Source organism: Hemitrygon akajei, chromosome 1 (genome assembly GCF_048418815.1).
Source record: "Hemitrygon akajei chromosome 1, sHemAka1.3, whole genome shotgun sequence".
Taxonomy (NCBI): Eukaryota; Metazoa; Chordata; class Chondrichthyes; order Myliobatiformes; family Dasyatidae; genus Hemitrygon; species Hemitrygon akajei.
In genome coordinates, this window is record NC_133124.1 from 31,717,675 (window position 1) to 31,736,386 (window position 18,712).

At 41.7% G+C, this 18,712-nt stretch overlaps 1 protein-coding gene across 8 annotated transcripts in view; it reads left to right on the forward strand.

Moving 5' to 3' along the window:
- The window catches only part of stau2 (staufen double-stranded RNA binding protein 2), a 313,804-nt gene that overhangs the window by 179,855 nt on the left and 115,237 nt on the right, over positions 1–18,712 (forward strand). For all 8 annotated transcript variants that reach the window (XR_012098305.1, XM_073040402.1, XM_073040452.1 and 5 more), the window contains one exon: positions 16,972–17,264. Coding sequence is in view for 7 of the 8 variants with exons in the window: in XM_073040402.1 (XP_072896503.1) it covers positions 16,972–17,264 (293 nt within the window). In the remaining variant the exon portion in view is untranslated. The remainder of the gene's footprint in view (positions 1–16,971; positions 17,265–18,712) is intronic.

Sequence of the window (18,712 nt, forward strand, 5' to 3'; positions counted from 1 at the left end):
GAGGCATCATTGATTGGGATAAAATTAGATAACTGGTTGTATTTAAAGCAGGAAATCCCTTTAGATTGGATTTGAATGGTTTTGTTGGAAGGCTGGATGTTTGATAGATGTTACTGGAGCTATCTCCTTTAGATATGGAGATAGTGCTAGAGGGCGAAAGAATTCCATATTTTATACCTATATTGAGAAAGAGGGAAGAAAGAAATCTGATAGCTAAAAATTAGGCAGCCTAATGTCAGTGAACTACAACAATTGTTCATCCCAGTTTGGCAAAAGAATAAACCAGGGAAGGTAGAGCACCCGTGGCTGACAAGGGAAATTAGGGATAGTATCAAGTCCAAAAAAGAAACACATAAATTAGCAAAAAAAAGCAGCACACCAGAGGACTGGGAGAAATTCAGAGACCAGCAGAGGAGGACAAAGGGCTTAATTAGGAAAGGGAAAAAAGATTATGAGAGAAAGCTGGCAGGGAACATAAAAACTGACTGTAAAAGCTTTTATAGATACGTGAAAAGAAAAAGATTGGTCAAGACAAATGTAGGTCCTTTACAGTCAGAAACAGGTAAATTGATCATAGGGAACAAAGACATGGCAGATCAATTGAATAACTACTTTGGTTCTGTCTTTACTAAGGAGGACATAAATAATCTTCCGGAAATAGTAGGGACCGAGGGTCTAGTGAGATGGAGGAACTGAGGGAAATACATGTTAGTAGGGAAGTGGTGTTAGGTAAATTGAAGGGATTAAAGGCAGATAAATCCCCAGGGCCAGATGGTCTGCATCCCAGAGTGCTTAAGGAAGTAGCCCAAGAAATAGTGGATGCATTAGTGATAATTTTTCAAAACTCCTTAGATTCTGGATTAGTTCCTGAGGATTGGAGGGTGGCTAATGTAACCCCACTTTTTAAAAAAGGAAGGAGAGAGAAACCGGGGAATTATAGACCGGTTAGTCTGACATTGGTGGTGGGGAAAATGCTAGAGTCGGTTATCAAAGATGTGATAACAGCACATTTGGAAAGAGGTGAAATCATCAGACAAAGTCAGCATGGATTTGTGAAAGGAAAATCATGTCTGACGAATCTTACAGAATTTTTTGAAGATGTAACTAGTAGAGTGGATGGGGAGAGCCAGTGGATGTGGTATATTTAGATTTTCAAAAGGCTTTTGACAAGGTCCCACACAGGAGATTAGTGTGCAAACTTAAAGCACGTGGTTTTGGGGGTATGGTATTGATGTGGATAGAGAATTGGTTGGCAGACAGGAAGCAAAGAGTGGGAGTAAACGGGACCTTTTCAGAATGGCAGGTAGTGACTAGTGGGGTACCGCAAGGCTTAGTGCTGGGACCCCAGTTGTTTACAATATGTATTAATGATTTAGACGAGGGAATTAAATGCAGCATCTCCAAGTTTGCGGATGACACGAAGCTGGGCGGCGGTGTTATCTGTGAGGAGGATGCTTAGAGGATGCAGGGTGACTTGGATAGGTTAGGTGAGTGGGCAGATTCATGGCAGATGCAATTTAATGTGGATAAATGTGAGGTTATCCCACTTTGGTTGCAAGAACAGGAAAACAGATTATTATCTGAACGGTGGCCGATTAGGAAAAGGGGAGATGCAACGAGACCTGGGTGTCTTTGTACACCAGTCATTGAAGATGGGCATGCAGGTACAGCAAGGCGGTGAAAAAGGCAAATGGTATGTTGGCATTCATAGCAAAAGGATTTGAGTACAGGAGCAGGGAGGTTCTACTGCAGTTGTACAAGGCCTTGGTGAGACCGCACCTAGAATATTGTGTGTAGTTTTGGTCCCCTAATCTGAGGAAAGACATTCTTGCCATAGAGGGAGTACAGAGAAGGTTCACCAGTTTGATTCCTGGGATGGCAGGACTTTCATATGAAGAAAGACTGGATCGACTGGGCTTATACTCACTGGAATTTAAAAGATTGAGGGGGGATCTTATTGAAACGTATAAAATTCTGAAGGGATTAGACAGGCAGGTTGCAGGAAGATTGTTTCCGATGTTGGGGAAGTCCAGAACGAGGGGTCACAGTTTAAGGATAAAGGGAAAGCCTCTTAGGACCGAGATGAGGAAAAACTTCTTCACACAGAGAGTGGTGAATCTGTGGAATTCTCTGCCACAGTAAACAGTTGAGGCCGATTCATTGGCTATATTTAAGAGGAAGTTAGATATGGCCTTTGTGGCTAAAGAGATCGGGGGTATGGAGAGAAAGCAGGTACAGGGTTCTGAGTTGGACAATCAGCCATGATCATACTGAATGGCGGTGCAGGCTCGAAGGGCCGAATGGCCTACTCCTGCACCTATTTTCTATGTTTCTATCGTAGGAAAATATTCGAAATAATAATCCTGAACAAATGAATGTTGTAAAATAATGGCTAATGATAGTCACTATAGCTTTGTTAAAGGAAAATTGCATTTGACTGACCTGTTTCAGTCCTTTAATGAAGTTGCAGAGAAGATTGAGGATTGTGTATTTGAACTTTTAGAAGGCCTTTGTTAGACAAATTAACCTCCTAGGGATTAAAATGACAGTGGCAGCATGAATACAGAATTGGCAAAGAAACAAAGCAGAGAGCAATAAATGGTGTTTTTTGGATTGAATCTAAATGGTTCCCCAGGGACCACTGTTCTTTTGATATGTTTTAGATTTGCAGATAATCCGAGTTTGGGAACTGGATAAGCAACAAGGAGGATAAATGGTAAACTTTAGGAATGTGGACAGACTGGCAAAATGGGCAGATGGTATGGCAAATTAAACATAACTCGGGAACATGAAGCAATTAATTTTAATTGAAAGACTGACAAGAAGTAGGATGAATTAAATTGTACAGTTTTGAAGTGAGTTTCAAAATGGACTTAATGATAATATATGTACAAGCCTTTAAAGGGGAAAGGACAATGTGAGAAATCTGTTTAAACAGATACGGACCCCTTAGCTAATTTACTGGAAGAATAGAACGACGCAGTTAGATGTCATCTGGAAGGGTGTAGGACAGAAGTAAAAAATATGTTTAAAAAAAATAATGAAGGGCTAAAACATTTACAGGGTTATGAGAAAAAAAGCTAACGCGGGCAAAAAGGACCGAACAACTTCCCGTGGTGTACCATTTAATGGTAAAATTATCCTGCTTCTAATCTTCTGATTGTCACTTTTAAACTTGATCTTAATTATGCTCTCTGACCTGAGTTCCTCTAGTATTTTGTGTATGTTGATCTGGATTTCCAGCATCTGCAGTCGCTTGTGTTGATGTAGCTGATATTCACATTTTCTAGCACTACAAGGAAATTGGGCCATCGTGAAACTATGGTTATTAAGTGTACTAAAATTAACATGATTTTAAGCTGGTGAAGATGCCATCAATACCACAGCATACTTCAGCAAATGTTTTATTTTTTGCTCTCCCATCCACTCTGGTCTCAGAATGAAACTATGGAAAAAATTTAAAGTCTCCTTCAGTCGCAAGGGATGAATGTATAATTGTGATGTATGTAGAACACAGATCTCAGATACCTCATCAAATATTCAGAAAAAAAGGGCAAAGAGTGACAAAATCATGAAACCAATTTTAAGTGTAAACTGAAGAGATTCTGCAGATGCTGGAAATTCTGAGCAACGTGCGCAACATGCAGGAGGAACTCAGCAGGTCAGGCAGAGGGAGAGAGAGTAAATATTCAATCTTTCAGGCTGAGACCCTTCATCAGGACTGGAAAGGGAAAGGGAAGTAGCTAGAATAAGAAGATTGGGCGGGAGGGGAAGGATTACAGACTAGAAGGGGGTGGGAGAGGGGGGTTGAAGTAAGAAGATGGGAGGTCATAGGTGGAAAAGGTAAAGGAGAAGAGGAAATCTGATTCGAGAGTGGACCATGGGAGAAAGGGAAGGAGGAGAGGCACCAGGGGAGGTGATAGGCAGGTGAGAAGGGGAGAGAGGTAAGATGGGGGCCAGTGGGGGGCATTGAACAATAGGGGAGGAGGAGAGAAAAATTACTGGCAGTTGGAGAAACCGATGATCATACTATGAGGTTGGAGGCTACCCAGGCACTCTGAGTGTTGCTCCTCCAACCTGACAGGGTCCTTACCATGGCAGTAGAGGAGGCCATGAACCAACATGTCAGAATTTGAATGTGGGAGCACTAGATGCATTAAACAACCCCAGCAGGTGAAGCGTTGATCTGGAAGGACTGTTTGGTGCCCTGAATGAAGGTGAATGGGCAGGAGTAGCACTTTTTCCTCGTGCAGGGATAAAAACAAGGAGGGAGATTAGTGGAGAGGGACAAATAGGGAAAGGAATCAGAGAACCCTACCACCAAGCTCACCTTTATATGTCTCCCTCCCCCATCGCTCTTTGCTTTCTGCAGGGATTGCTCTCCATGATGCCTTTATCCTCTACTCTCTCCCGTGGCACTGCTAAGTATTTTGTGCGTTGCTCCAATTTAATGTGTTATTCTTTTTAAACAAATACCTTGGAATGACTTCAAGGCAACAGAAATTTAACCTTGCTGTGGCTTTTATGATGTCAGCTTGATTGATAAGATTGCTATTTTGTAGTTGTTGCTGGGTATCAATTGTTTAATATATTTTACTTGGAATGTACAAAAGTTGCAAATACTATTCACTCTCTGAGATTATCTCATATTTGCCTAGGGAAAAACTTCCATTCCAGTAGAATTTAATATTCGCAACTCACCTGTGTAACAATGAACTGTACTGTTTGAATAAATTTATAAGTTTCTCACACAACCATTCTGTCTGCCTCTCCTCCTGAGGTATAATTCCATTATATTCACTTCCATTTGCTCTGTATTTTGCCTAAATCAGTCTTGTCATTCAAAAGTGTGCAAGATGCACTAAAAAAAATCAGATTGTTTCTGTCTTGACTCAGTGTTTATAAATCCTTTCAGTGAGGACATTTCATTAATGTCTTGAACATTTCATCCACCCCTGCTTAATCCAAGATGTTAAAGTTAGTTTAGCATGAAATCTTCACCCAGTTGGATGCACAAACCCAGCAGTGACCCAAGACCTTGCTGCAGAATGGGTCACTCTCCGAAGTTGGTAAACTGAGAGCAGTTGAATGCAATTAAACTGAGAGCAGTTGAATGCAATGATATTAAATATTATTGAAAATCTCTCACACTTGAACACTTAAATACTGCACTAGTTATTCAACCTTGCACTTTAACGTCTTTCTCACTGCTCTGAAGAGTTGAACAATACATCCTGTTCACACTTGTGTCTGTGAATTTAGAACAATATGTTTTGATTACAAATAATTTATTAAAAGGTTAGCCACTGCAGTTTTCTGTCTCAGCTGGGTCTTCAAAGTACAGTACTCCCGAATTTAAAAACTATAGGTGACACCAAACTTGTGGTTCTTTTGTTATTGGTTGTTGTGAAAAGTATTAACTACCTTGTCTTAGTGACGTGAAGGACCATTTTATTGAGCTTTTCAAGGAACTCCTGTTCTCATTTCCTCCGAAAGGAACATGGAGGCAGATGGATCTATTGTCTTAGACCCAGCAATGTATTGTAAAAGCACCAAAAGAGACTGCATACCTCCACAAAAGATGTAATCAAAAACCAGAAGAGTAACCACTCCACCCTAGTTTCTATATAATTGTATGTTTGGGGAAGGTTTTCAATATCTATCTATCTATCTATCTATCTATATCAATCTATCATCTCTCTCTCTCTCTCTCTCTGCTCCCCCTCTCCTCCCCCTCTCTCTCCCCCACTCTCTCTCTCCCCTCTCTCTCCCCCCTCTCTCCCCCCTCTCTCCCCCCTCTCTCCCCCCACTCTCCCCCCTCTCTCCCCCACCCTCCCCCTTCTCTCCCCCCTCTCTCCCCCCTCTCCCCTCTCCCCTCTCCCCCCTCTCCCCTCTCCCCCCTCTCCCCTCTCCCCTCTCCCCCTCCCCCTCTCTCCCTCTCCCCCCTCTCTCTCCCTCTCTCTCCCTCTCTCTCCCTCTCTCTCCCTCTCTCTCCCTCTCCCCCCTCTCTCTCCCCCACTCTCTCTCTCCCCTCTCTCTCCCCCTCTCTCCCCCCTCTCTCCCCCCTCTCTCCCCCCACTCTCCCCCCCTCTCTCCCCCACCCTCCCCCTTCTCTCCCCCCTCTCTCCCCCCTCTCCCCTCTCCCCTCTCCCCCCTCTCCCCTCTCCCCCCTCTCCCCTCTCCCCTCTCCCCTCCCCCTCTCTCCCTCTCCCCCCTCTCTCTCCCTCTCTCTCCCTCTCTCTCCCTCTCTCTCCCTCTCTCTCCCTCTCCCCCCTCTCTCTCCCCCACTCTCTCTCTCCCCTCTCTCTCCCCCTCTCTCCCCCCACTCTCCCCCCACTCTCCCCCACTCTCCCCCCACTCTCCCCCTCTCTCCCCCCTCTCCCCTCTCCCCTCTCCCCCCTCTGCCCCCTCTCCCCTCTCCCCTCTCCCCCTCCCCCTCTCTCCCTCTCCCCCCCTCTCTCTCCCTCTCTCTCCCTCTCCCTCTCCCCTCTCCCCCCCTCTCTCTCCCCCCTCTCCCCTCCCCCTCCCCTCCTCTCCCCTCCCCCTCTCCCCCTCCCCCCTCTCCCCCTCTCTCTCCCCCCCCCCCTCTCTCTCCCTCTCTCCCCCTCTCTCTCCCTCTCTGACTCTCTCTCTCCCTCACCCTTCCCCCTCACCTTTGCCACCCGCCCCCCATTTTAGGAGTGGAAAGAAGAAAGTAACAACAAAAACAAAATACATTATTGATTTTTATTATACTGCAGTATCAAGTGTAATATTATGTGCCTTTTTTAATGAAAAAGTAAAGTGTACTTTGTACTCCATGGAGGAGTATTTAGCTTTGAGAGTTCTGGGAAGAATTGTTCCTGCAGACACCAAAATGAATATGCAGTTTTTGGGGAAATTCCCACTGGCCATTCCTTCCCAATAACTTCATATTTGCATCCTTCTTTCAGTTTTTTTTTCTGGAACCTCTTATGTAATCCATTCAATTGAGGAAATAAAATTAAGTGGTACATATGCTATAGTTACCAAAAAATGTATACAATTTTCTAAATTTCCAGCTAAATACAAATTAGGTTGTCATTCTTTACAAATAGGATCACAAGATTTATGGAACCATTTTCATGTATTACTAATGGAATTTTATTTGGCTTGGATTTAATGTCACTCCTCTCTTTAAGAAAGGGAAAGCAGCAGAAAGGAAATTATAGATCAGTTAGCCTGACTCAGTGGCTGGGAAGAAGTTGGAGTCAATTGTTAAGGATGAAGTTATGGAGTACTTGAAATCAGAATCAGGTTTATTATCACCGGCATGTGTTGTGAAATTTGTTAACTTAGCAGCAGCAGATCAATGCAATACATAATATAGAAGAAGAAAAAAAATTACTAGTTATGTATATTGAATAGATTAAAAATAATGCAAAAACAGAAAAAATATATATTTTAAAAGTGAGGTGGTGTTCATGGGTTCAATGTCCATTTAGGAATCAGGTAACAGAGGAGAAGAAGCTGTTCCTGAATCGCTGAGTGTGTGCCTTCAAGCGTCTGTACCTCCTACTTGATCGTAACAGTGAAAGAAGGACATGCCCTGGGTGCTGGAGGTCTTTAATAATGGATACAACCTTTCTGAGACACAGCTCCTTGAAGATGTCCTGAATACTTTGTAGGCTAGTACCCAAGATGGAGTCGACTAAATTTACAACCTTCTGCAGCTTCTTTCAGTCCTGTGCAGTAGCTCCTCCATACAAGAGTGATGCAGCCTGTCAGAATGCTCTCCACGATACATCTGTAGAAGTTTTTGTTGACATACCAAATCTCTTCAAGCCTCTAATGAAGTATAGTCACTGTCTTGCCTTCTTTGTAACTGCATCAATATGTTAGGACTAAGTTAGGTCCTCAGAAATCTTGACACCCAGGAACTTGAAACTGCTCACTCTCTTCCACTTCAGATCCTTCTAAAAGGATTGGTATGTGTTCCTTCATCTTATTCTTCCTTTTCAGCTCTTTTATCTTACTGACGTTGAGTGCAAGGTTGTTGCTGATACACCATTCCACGAGCCGGTATATCATGCTCCTGTACACCCTCTCATCTCCATCTGAGATTCTACCAACAATGGTTGTATCATCAGCAAATTTATCGATGGTATTTGAGCTAAGCCTAGCCTCACAGTCATGTGTATATAGAGAACAGAGTGGGCTAAGCACACACCCTTGAGGTGCACCAGTGTTGATCGTCAGCGAGGAGGAGATGTCATCACCAATCCGCACAGATTGTGGTCTTCCGGTTAGGAAGTTGAGGATCCAATTGCAGAGGGAGGTACAGAAGCCCAGGTTCTGTAACTGGATGTTGTATTTTTGGATTTTCAGAAGGTCTTTGACAAGGTGCCACACATAAGGCTGCTTAACAAGTTAAGAGCCCTGGTAATACAGAAAAGTTACTGGGAAGGTTAGAGTATTGGCTGATTGGTAGGAGGCAGTGAGTGGGAATAAAGCTATCCTTTTCTAGTTGGCTGGCAGTGACTAGTGGTATTCCTCGGGGGTTGCTGTTGGGATACTTTTTTATGCTGTATATAAATGATTTAGATGACGGAATAGATGCTTTGTTGCCAGGTATGCAGATGATATGAAGATGGGTGGAGGGGCAGATAGTGTAGAGGAAACGGGTAAGCTGCAGAAGGACTTAGCCAGATTAGGAGAATGGGCAGGAGAGTGGTAAATGAAATACAATGTTGGAAAATGCATGGCCATGCAATTTGGTAGTAGAAATAAATGAGCAGACAATTTTCTAACTGGGGAGAAAATCCAAAAACCTGAGATGCAATGAACTTGGGAGTCCTTGTGCAGAACAACCTAAAGATGAAACTGCAGGTGGAGTCGATGGTGAAGAAGGAAAATGCAGTGTAAGCATTCATTTCAATAGGTCTAGAATACAAGAGCAGGGATGCGATGCTGAGGCTTTATAAGGCATGGTGAAGCCTCACCTTGAGTATTGTGAACAGTTTTGGGCCCCTCATCTAAGAAAAGATATGCTAAGTTCAGAGGAGGTTCACAAGGATGATTCTGGGAATGAAAGGGTTATCATATGAGGAACGTTTGATAGCTCTGGGTCTGTACGCAACGGAATGTAGAAGGATGAAGGCAGGGGATCTCATTGAAAAACCTAGACAGAAAAGATGTGGAAAGGATGTTTCCCTTGGTGGAAGAGTCTAGGACAAGAGGGCACAACCTCGCAATAGAGGGGTGTCCATTTAAAATAGAGATGCAGAGAAATCTCTTTAGCCAGGCAGTGGTGAATTTGTGGAATTTCTTTACCACAGCCAGCTGTGGAGGTGAGGTCATTTGGGTGTATTTAAGGCAGAACTTGATAGGTTCTTGATTGAATACGCCATCAAAGGTTATGGAGAGAAGGCTGTGGATTGGGGCTGAGGAGGGGGAGAAAAAGGATCAGCCATGATTGAATGGTGGCACAGACTCAGTGGGCCAAATAGCCTAATTCTGCTCCTATGTCTTATGATTTTATGGTCTTGTGATTTAGGCGTGTTGTAATCATATTTGTCTTTAGGTGGGGGGGGGGGGGGGATGAATCCAGTTTAGGTCACCACTGCCTGCCAGGGTAAAGTTATCATTGTCCTGCTGTCCTCTTTTCCCCCGTGGCCGCAGAGTGGTTTCTGGAATCACAGCATGGATCCACCTTGAGGCTCAGTGGATGTCATTTTTATTGCACAGCTCTATCAGGGGAAAAGCAGGGACACACTATTAATGACTATTGATGGATGATTTTGACCTCGCCAAAGCTTCTGACTCCACCAGTCTCTGGGCATTATGAAGTATCGTCAAATGTGGCATTCCATGGAAATTCAGTTCCATATTGTGTTTGCTTCATGATGATTCCAAGCTGTAATCCTAGCCAATATATCCACAGCAGCAGCACGGTAGTGTGGCAGTTAGCATAATGTTATTACAGCACCAGGCTCAATTCTGCCACTGTCTGCAAGGACTTTGTACATTTTCCCATGACCACATAGGTTTCCCCCAGATTCTCCACTTTCTCCCACGTTCCAAAGACGTGTGTGTTAGGTTAATTTGTCGTGGGTGTAGTTGGGTGGTGTGGAGTCATTTTGCCAAAAGGGTCTATTACTGTGCTGTATCTCTAAATACAAATAAATAAATAAAGCAGCCAAGACCTGGATCATCAAGGAAGGCTGTATCATTGTGCCAACATTTTCTTCACTTGTTCTTGCTCCAGTGCTGCACCTTGCTTTGAACTTGCAGGATGAATGGGGGAAACCCTTACTTCTCTTTAACCAGTGCTTGTTTAGTAGATCGGAGAAGACTGCAGAAAATCTTTTATATCTGACGTGCTAGGGCTGTCGAGAGAGGGTGATCTGAGGAAGGGTAGAGACCGAAAGCCACCATCCAGCAGAGCCAACTTGATGTGGTGTGGCCTGTAGATTGAGAACAGGGAAGTGGGATTAGTCTTAATGTATTTTTGTTGGTCAGCATAGACACTTCACACCAGATGATCTCCTTCTCTACCACTGACATTTATGATCCAGTAGCAGGTTATCAGATTCTGAGAGTTCTTTGTCCGGACTGGTTGGCTGTACAGGAGGTAGGTCAAACTGCCCAGTGCATCACCGGCACCAGCCTACTCACCATCGAGGACATGTACACAGAAAGGTGCTGGATCCCGCCCACCTTGCTCACAGATTGTTTATCCCACTCCCATCAGGAAAGAGGCTACAGAGCATCCACGCTAGGACCACCAGACTCAAAAACAATTGTTTTGCCCAAGCCACTGGGCTGATCATCACCTGCACCCACCTAAGCCACCCCATCACCAGTACTTTATCATTTTCTGTCGAAGTCACAGTATGTGCAAATAATCCTGTACGTAGCATCTCTTTTTGTACGTACAATATTTCTGTGGAAACAGTGTGAGCTAATCTTATGTATTTATTGTGTTCTTTCTGCTTACTGTGTTTTTTTTTGCTGCATCGGATCTGAAGTGACAATTATTTCATTCTCCGTAACACTTGTGTACTGAAGGAAGACCTTAAGTAATTTTGAATCTCAAATCTTATTGTTTTCCAGAGTATTTGTCCTTTTCAGTGTACTCTGGCTCCAAAAGCTGACACTTTTGCTTTTACACCCTGATTTCAAAGCTTTAGATCGAAAAGCACGACTTGTAATTCTTTTCTTGTAACTGCCTCATCAATGTCTCATCAACAGCTCAAGGCTGCCTGTGCTCACAATAACTCGGTGCTGAACAAGAGGCCTTAGGTGAAAGTAAATTTTGTCACATGCCAGGACAAGTGTAATTGTTGGAGATCTCTTCATGTGAAATTCAAAAGGTTAACTCTCTCAGAACAGTTAAGGAATTTCAATCCAGTTCTAAACATCAAAGTACGTTTTACTTAATCCTTATGAAATAAGTAGCTTTGTGCCATGTCTGACCACAATAGGAGGAAGACCACAGAATACAATGAGGCATCTGAACTTCTTCATTTTGAAACACAGATGGGTTTTATTTAAGGTTGTGGTTCTTATCACAGCACAAATGTATGACGCTTTGCTTTTGGATTGTAGGCATTCATGCAGAGGACTCCACTCACTGAATTTGGAGGGATGAGGGCCAATCTGATTGTAATGTTCAAAATTTTCAGAGGCATGCACAATGGCGGGAGGCGACCTTCTCTCAGTCCCATCAAGATGATGGTGAGCTGCAATGTTTGTCAAGGTTGAGGTTAATTGTTTTTGTTGAGGTTCATAGGATGATTTTGGGCAGAGCATGGGAGTTAGATGTCAGGTTTGGGTTGAGGGACAGGGATGAGTGAGCGGAAGAACGGTAAATGAATATCAGGGCAGGAGCCAGTGTTTGGAGTCCAGGTGAGAGCCCCACGTAGTTGAAGGTCAGTGATCCCAGAGATTGGCTCTGCAGGAGCTGAGGAGACCAACAATCCTCAAGTCGGCAAGTTCTGGGGTTGGAGGTCTGTATGGACGTGAGTCACGAGGGTCATATCACCAGGGTTGAGACCTGAATATCAAACCTGTGATTGGTGAGTCTGGAGGTAGAAGCCCGAAAGTCGAAGCCCGTGGGTCAACTTGTCCGGAGTTCAGAGGCCAGATATCTGCGAGTCTAAGCCTAGGAAATGGTGATTGGAGGCCCATTGTCTGTGAGTCTGAGAATCCGGGGCGAAGCACTGGAGACCAGGAGATGGTCGGTTCTGGGGTTGGAAGCCTGTCAGTGCGTGTGGGAGGGTGGGAAAGGGGCTTGTTATGCTGTTGTTGTTGCTGTTACTTGTGTTATTCTGCTGAACATAGTGGGTATTTCTTGCTGGCGCTGGAATGTGTGGCAACACTTGCAGGCCCCCAGCACGTCGTTAAGTGTGTTGATTCTTGACACAGATGATACATTTCAGTGTATGATCTTTTGTATGTGTGATTAAACAAATCGGAATCTGAACTAGGAGTCATTGTTCCCAGAAATGGGGTCAGCCATTTAAGACTGAAATGAGATTTTTTTTCTCTGCTGTGGATTTAAGCTTTTGAAATTTTCTACAGAGGAGTGTGGATGTTAAGCAATTGCAAGTATGTTCAAGGCAGGTTCAAGGGTTGGTTTAGTCATTGAGGGAATCGGTAAAAGGAACTGGCAACAAATTGAACTTGAAATATAGCATGAGCCATTGTCGTATTGAGCAACCTTCAGGAACTATCTTGCCTGCTCCTGCATTAGTTTCTTATCCTGCATCATTTCAAAAAATGATTAAACTACATTTAGTTTTATATTCGTTTTTTGTAATGACGTCAGACATTCATCTCTTAGTACAAAGAGATACTAAACTGGGCATGGCACTCCATTTATACAGAATGCAAAAGCATCTATTCACACTGACATTCAGTAAAACTGCAATCTGACTCTTCTCTCTCACCCCTCCCCTACCCCTTGACTAGCAAAGGCACATTTGGCTATTTAAACAAATCTGGTTCATTTCAATCAAAGTTTGTGTGTGATCTTGAATATAAGAGGGAAGGCGTGAAAGAACTTCCTGTTCCAGAAAGTTGGCAGACTCTGGAAGAAAACAGCTCGGCTGTTTTCACTCCTGCAATAGAATACCAGCAGCTGTTTATTCTGTGTGGTTGCCAAAAGATCTGCTTAAGAAAGAATCTTATTGGTTGATACTGATCTGACCCAACTTTCAGAAGGTCCGCTTAAGGATGGATCAGATCTCTTAATGAAAGTATCCACTGTGAAACTCTGCACCATAGTTGGGGTCTTGATGACAAGCTTTACAGTTTTGATGGTTTAAATGCTGTATCTGTGGCATGCAGACTAGAGGGAGCAGAAAACAGAATTTTTTTGTTTGTATTATAAGCCATAATTCCATGAATTTTTTTTGTATTTTGCTCTGAAGTGCCCTGTAACTTCAGAAAGACTAAAATGACAAGTGGTGTGGTAACTGGTACTATGATGTGCTAAGATTGAGTAGAAACCATTGTTTATAGACAGACAGACAGACTTTATTGATCCCGAGGGAAATTGGGTTTTGTTACAGCCGCACCAACCAAGAATAGTGAAGAAATATAGTAATATAAAACCATAAATAATTAAATAATAAGTTAATCATGCCAAGTGGAAATAACTCCAGGACCAGCCTATTGGCACAGGGTGTCTGACACTCTGAGGGAGGAGTTGTAAAGTTTGATGGCCACAGGCAGGAATGACTTCCTGTGACGCTCAGTGTTACATCTCGGTGGAATGAGTCTCTGGCTGAATGTACTCCTGTGCCTAACCAGTACATTATGGAGTGGATGGGAGACATTGTCCAAGATGGCATGCAACTTGGACAGCATCCTCTTTTCAGACACCACCATGCTGATAAAAGGGATGGAGATTGTTCATGGAATCCGGAATATGTTTGTCTTTTTCAGATGACTTTTTTAGGGTGTCTGCTTTGCGAACAAATCCTGAAATATAGTAAGTCTTCAAAGGATGATGTACAAGCCAGAGGCACTGCAATAGTCCAATGAAGAACATTTTCTTTCATTTAAGGCTGATGATTGTTTTCTCTGCTCAAGATATAAATAAGGACATCATTTGTTGAAGTAAAGAACCATGAGTTTCGGTTTCTTTACCTAAGGGAGGACATATTTCAGAATCAGAATCAGATTTATTATCACTGGCATGTGTCGTGAAATTTGTTAATCTAGCAGCAACAGTTCAATGCAATACATAATATAGAAAAAGAAACAATAATAATAATAATAAATAAATCAATTACTGTATACGCATGTTGAATAGATTAAAAATCATGCAAAAACAGAAATAAAAGTGAGGTAGTAAAAAAGTGAGTTAGTGTTCATGGGTTCAGTGTCCATTTAGGAATCAGATGGCAGAGGGGAAGAAGCTGTTCCTGAATCACTGAGTGTGTGCCTTCAGGCTTCTGTACCTCCTACCTGATGGTAACAGTGAGAAAAAGAACATGCCCTGAGTGCTGGGGGTCCTTAATAATGGACGCTGCCTTTCTGAGATACCGCTCCTTAAACATATCTTGGATACTTTGTAGGCTAGTACCCAAATGGAGCCAACTACATTTTTGACCCTCTGCAGCTTTTTTTTGGTCCTGTGTAGTAGCTCCCCGATACCAGACAGTGATGCAGAATGCTCTTCACAGTACATCTATAGAAGATTTTGAGAGTTTCTGTCTATGGTGAATATCCAGCTTCAGACTAGAATAGCAGGAACTGTTGAGGATGGGAAGAGTTTGGGTCAACTAGGCCTATATTAATTTGAAATTCCAAAACTGAGAGACTGTCTCATTTGCAGTTTGCCGAAGATAGACCATATGCAGAGAAGAAGAGATCTCACAGGTGTTTGTAAGCCTGATTGAGTCAAGGACAAATTTCTTCACTCAGAAGAAATTTATGAAAGTTATGAAAATATCAACCATAGAAGATGGTGAAAGCCAATTTACTGCATAGACTTAAAGAAACATATAGAATGTTGTTGGTTCCTCTCTGCACCTCATGATGCATCAGGCAGCAACCTTGCTGTTTCTTTAGCATTTGTTTTGTACGAGACCGAGTTGCTAGCTCGATGCTCAACCTAGCACGGATGGAAAACATGCAAGGAGCTGGCCGAATTCAAACCCGGGATCACTTGCCCTGAAGTCCGGATTGGATGCCACTGGCTGGCAAAGATACAGATAAATTGCTTATGTGCTGAAGCTATCAATGGGTAAGGGAAGATGAAGGGAATATGATATTTACAGTAGAGACCAGCCAAGAAGAAGCAGGCATGAAGTGCTGTGAAGCCTACTTCTACCCTCTTTAAAAGTTACTGTCCATTTAGGTTTGCATTAAAATCATGAAGAGTTGCACTTTATTGTTCATGTGATATTGACTTGTTCTGTATTTATTCAACCACATTCAAAAACAATAATAACTATTTACACTTCAGATGAACTCTTTTTAATAGATTTTTAGAGTTGTGGAGTTTTAAAACTTTAGGCTTACATAAATATTAAAGCTTCTTCATGCACAAAACCTGCTCTTCTAAAGAACGGTCACAAGTTACTAATTACTCTTGCTGTTTTCCCTGTTGGTCACTGACGCAGTTCCATCTAGAATAAACATACAAAGCTAGATGTGAACTCTGAAATGGGAGAACTGAAAAAAAGGCACAGATTATTTCCTTTAAGTTGCTACAAGTATGTAAGCATTATATCAAGTTTTACTTCACAGATACCCACAAGGTCAAAACTCTCCAAGGCAGTAATTAGGAAACACTATGTTGCATTTGGGATTTGTTTAATAGATGTGTGAGAAAAATAATCTGAAGGGCATGGGAAGAAGCAGGAGAGTGTTAGAAGTGACATGCCCGGGAAAATGTATTTACCATTTGATAAGCAACATTAGCCATGTAATGTGCACATTGATGAGTCATGTTTGCTGCATAATTGTCACATCTTCTCAAGTACCAAGTTAACAGCATGAAGGAAGTAACGTCGTCTGCCTAAAGTGTGAAAAGGACATTTGTTGCTGATGAAAAGCAGACAGAATGACCTCAGTAGAATTAGAATACTAGATTGCAAAAGATAGTCATGTGATTATGAGTGAAACTTTCAGCACATTTTGTTACATATGCTTAAAGATTAGTTTTATCAAAATTCTTTCAATAATAGCTAGTACCTTGCTTTTTATTTAACAGAGGAATGTTTATTGCAATGAAAATTAGAGAATAATATTCCCATGTGTTATTGCGGTAATAACTTTTGCAGTTTAGATAGCTACAGCAATCACAAAATAATAGTTTGTGCAGTAGCTATTAAAGGTTTGATTAATGTTAGCTATTATAATCAAAATTATTTTTCTTGTTGCTAATTCTTATTTTATGGCATACTGCCCTTTAATGAGGCCAGAAGGCACATTTCGTGCCTCTCACCTGTCTTTCATCAAATTAGTCCATTGCACTGCCTTTAAATAGGTGGGAAGCTACAGTTCTGGATTGTGGGAAGCTGCAATTATTGATCAAACCTAATAGTTTGTTAAATCCTTATGAATAAAAAATTCCACTTTATAGCGGCAATGTACTTTTAAATACAATACTGTATAATGAGAAGGATGAGAGGCTAATTTTAGTCCATTCAGACTTCCTCCTTGCGTTGTGCATCCTTTTCCTATATAGTGTTGAATGCCATAAACTGGATGTTGGACTCGCACAGGACAAGGGGCAAATTATACCTCAAGCTCGTGTGAAAGAGAGTGTATACTTTTTATGAGATAACTAAATAAAGATATATTGGAATAAATTGCACAATATAATATGAGGGGTAAAGCTTCCATGGTGCAAAGTTATAAAATCCTAATTTAAGTTTCCAGGTGATTTCCAGGATTTTTTGGGTGTTTAGATGGAGGTTAAAATCTATGACACATCACTTAAAATTCAGAGTAATAACAATGACATTTCATAATGTTTTCTTTCATTTTCAGCCCAGAAAGGAATTCTCCATCTTTCCCCTGATGTTTACCAGGAAATGGAAGCGAGTCGTAATAAGGCAGCTCCTACAATGAACTATCTGACATCTAAAGAAATAAACCAAGGATGCAGTTCATTCTTCAGCTCTACAAGCAACACAGCAACTATTGCAAGAGAGCTTCTGTTGAATGGGACGTCCCCAACTGCAGAAGCTATAAGTTTGAAAGGCAAAGCACCAGTTTCCCCCTGTTCAGCAGTACAACCCTCTCAACAGCTAGAGTACTTAGCCAGAATCCAAGGTTTTCAGGTGGGGAAAATGAAACCGCTAAATGGATAATTTTTACGCATCTTTAAAAATCGTAGGCTATGTTAAACCGTGAGCATAATTTGCTGCATTCTCTTTTATTTTGCAACTTTATCAGGATACTGATGAAGTTGCAAAATGTGAGTGTAAAGTATTTTTAATGTTAACTGGTTAAGATCAAGTTTAGCAAACATAACCACTGTCTGTCCTATTTTCTGCATGTAATTTCTTCAGATCTTTCAACAGAGATGGTAAGCTTTGGAAAGTTGAATTTGAGAGAAATTTTGAAAATCGTATTAACCTTCTTAACTGCATGCTGGCAATTAGTAAGTTTTAGGCAAATCAAAGACCAGAATTTGCAAGGGTTCATCAGAGGTTGATAAAGGCTTATTTGTATTATTGTTTATTTTTGATTAGCACCTAGACTTGCTCCTTACCTGACTGCTGACGTAAGCACACCGTAGAAGTTAAAGTGAGCTTTACTGTGGTCATGTGAGGGCACAGATGCCGGAAGCATTGCAATCCACTGTGCTAGCAGACTACAGTATCTAATCCATCTTGTTATTATTTTAAACCAAACAATCAATGTCAGCAGGCTGTTTAATCATGGAGGCCATTGGAACCAAGCGTTAGCTTTCCCTCACCCAACAGACAAACATATGTTCTTTCCAGCTGGAGTTCTCAGATTGTAGTTAGAGCAGGAATGTTAACTGATTCTTTTCGCCTTCCTATCCCATGGTTTTTTTAGACCAATTGTTGCATTCCACCTGAGATAAGCTGACTCAGCGTGGGCCATAAATCAATCGGAAACAATTTGCTCCCATGTCGTGGTATTAAATAGTGTAAGCTCCTTAACCAAATAAGCCATCAAAGAATTGTGCAACTACAAGCATTCGCAGTTATGAATGCTGTTTCTTTTTGAGATTTTGTACTGAAAAATTAAGGTTTTGTTACACCATTTCCCAATTGCCCACATGGTCCAAATAACCCTTGAACAGACTGCCTATGAAGTTTCAAACCGTGAAGTAATATTTAGCAGATCACTAATGCGAAATGTAAAATAATGGACAATTCCAGGTCATGTGACTGTTGTTAAATCACTATAATCAAAACAAAGCATTAAACACCATAAATCCTACTAAACTAAGAATGTTGACTTTAGATTCTTAATTGTGTCACCAACATACACCTACTAAAAGATCCTGCCAGAATTTTAAATCAGCATTCGACACTTAGGCTATACAAGAAGCATTCAGCCACAGTAATAACTTTTTAAAACAATGAAAAAAAATTTATTAAGCTATTTTTCTAGCCTGGTAAAAATGTTACATTGTCATGGTAATAATTAATTTGGAATTTGCTCTTGCAGCCCATTCAATTCAGAGCTAGATAATATGTATGATTTATTTATTTGGTTGCTTTTAAAGTACAAAATGTGTGTGTTTAAAACA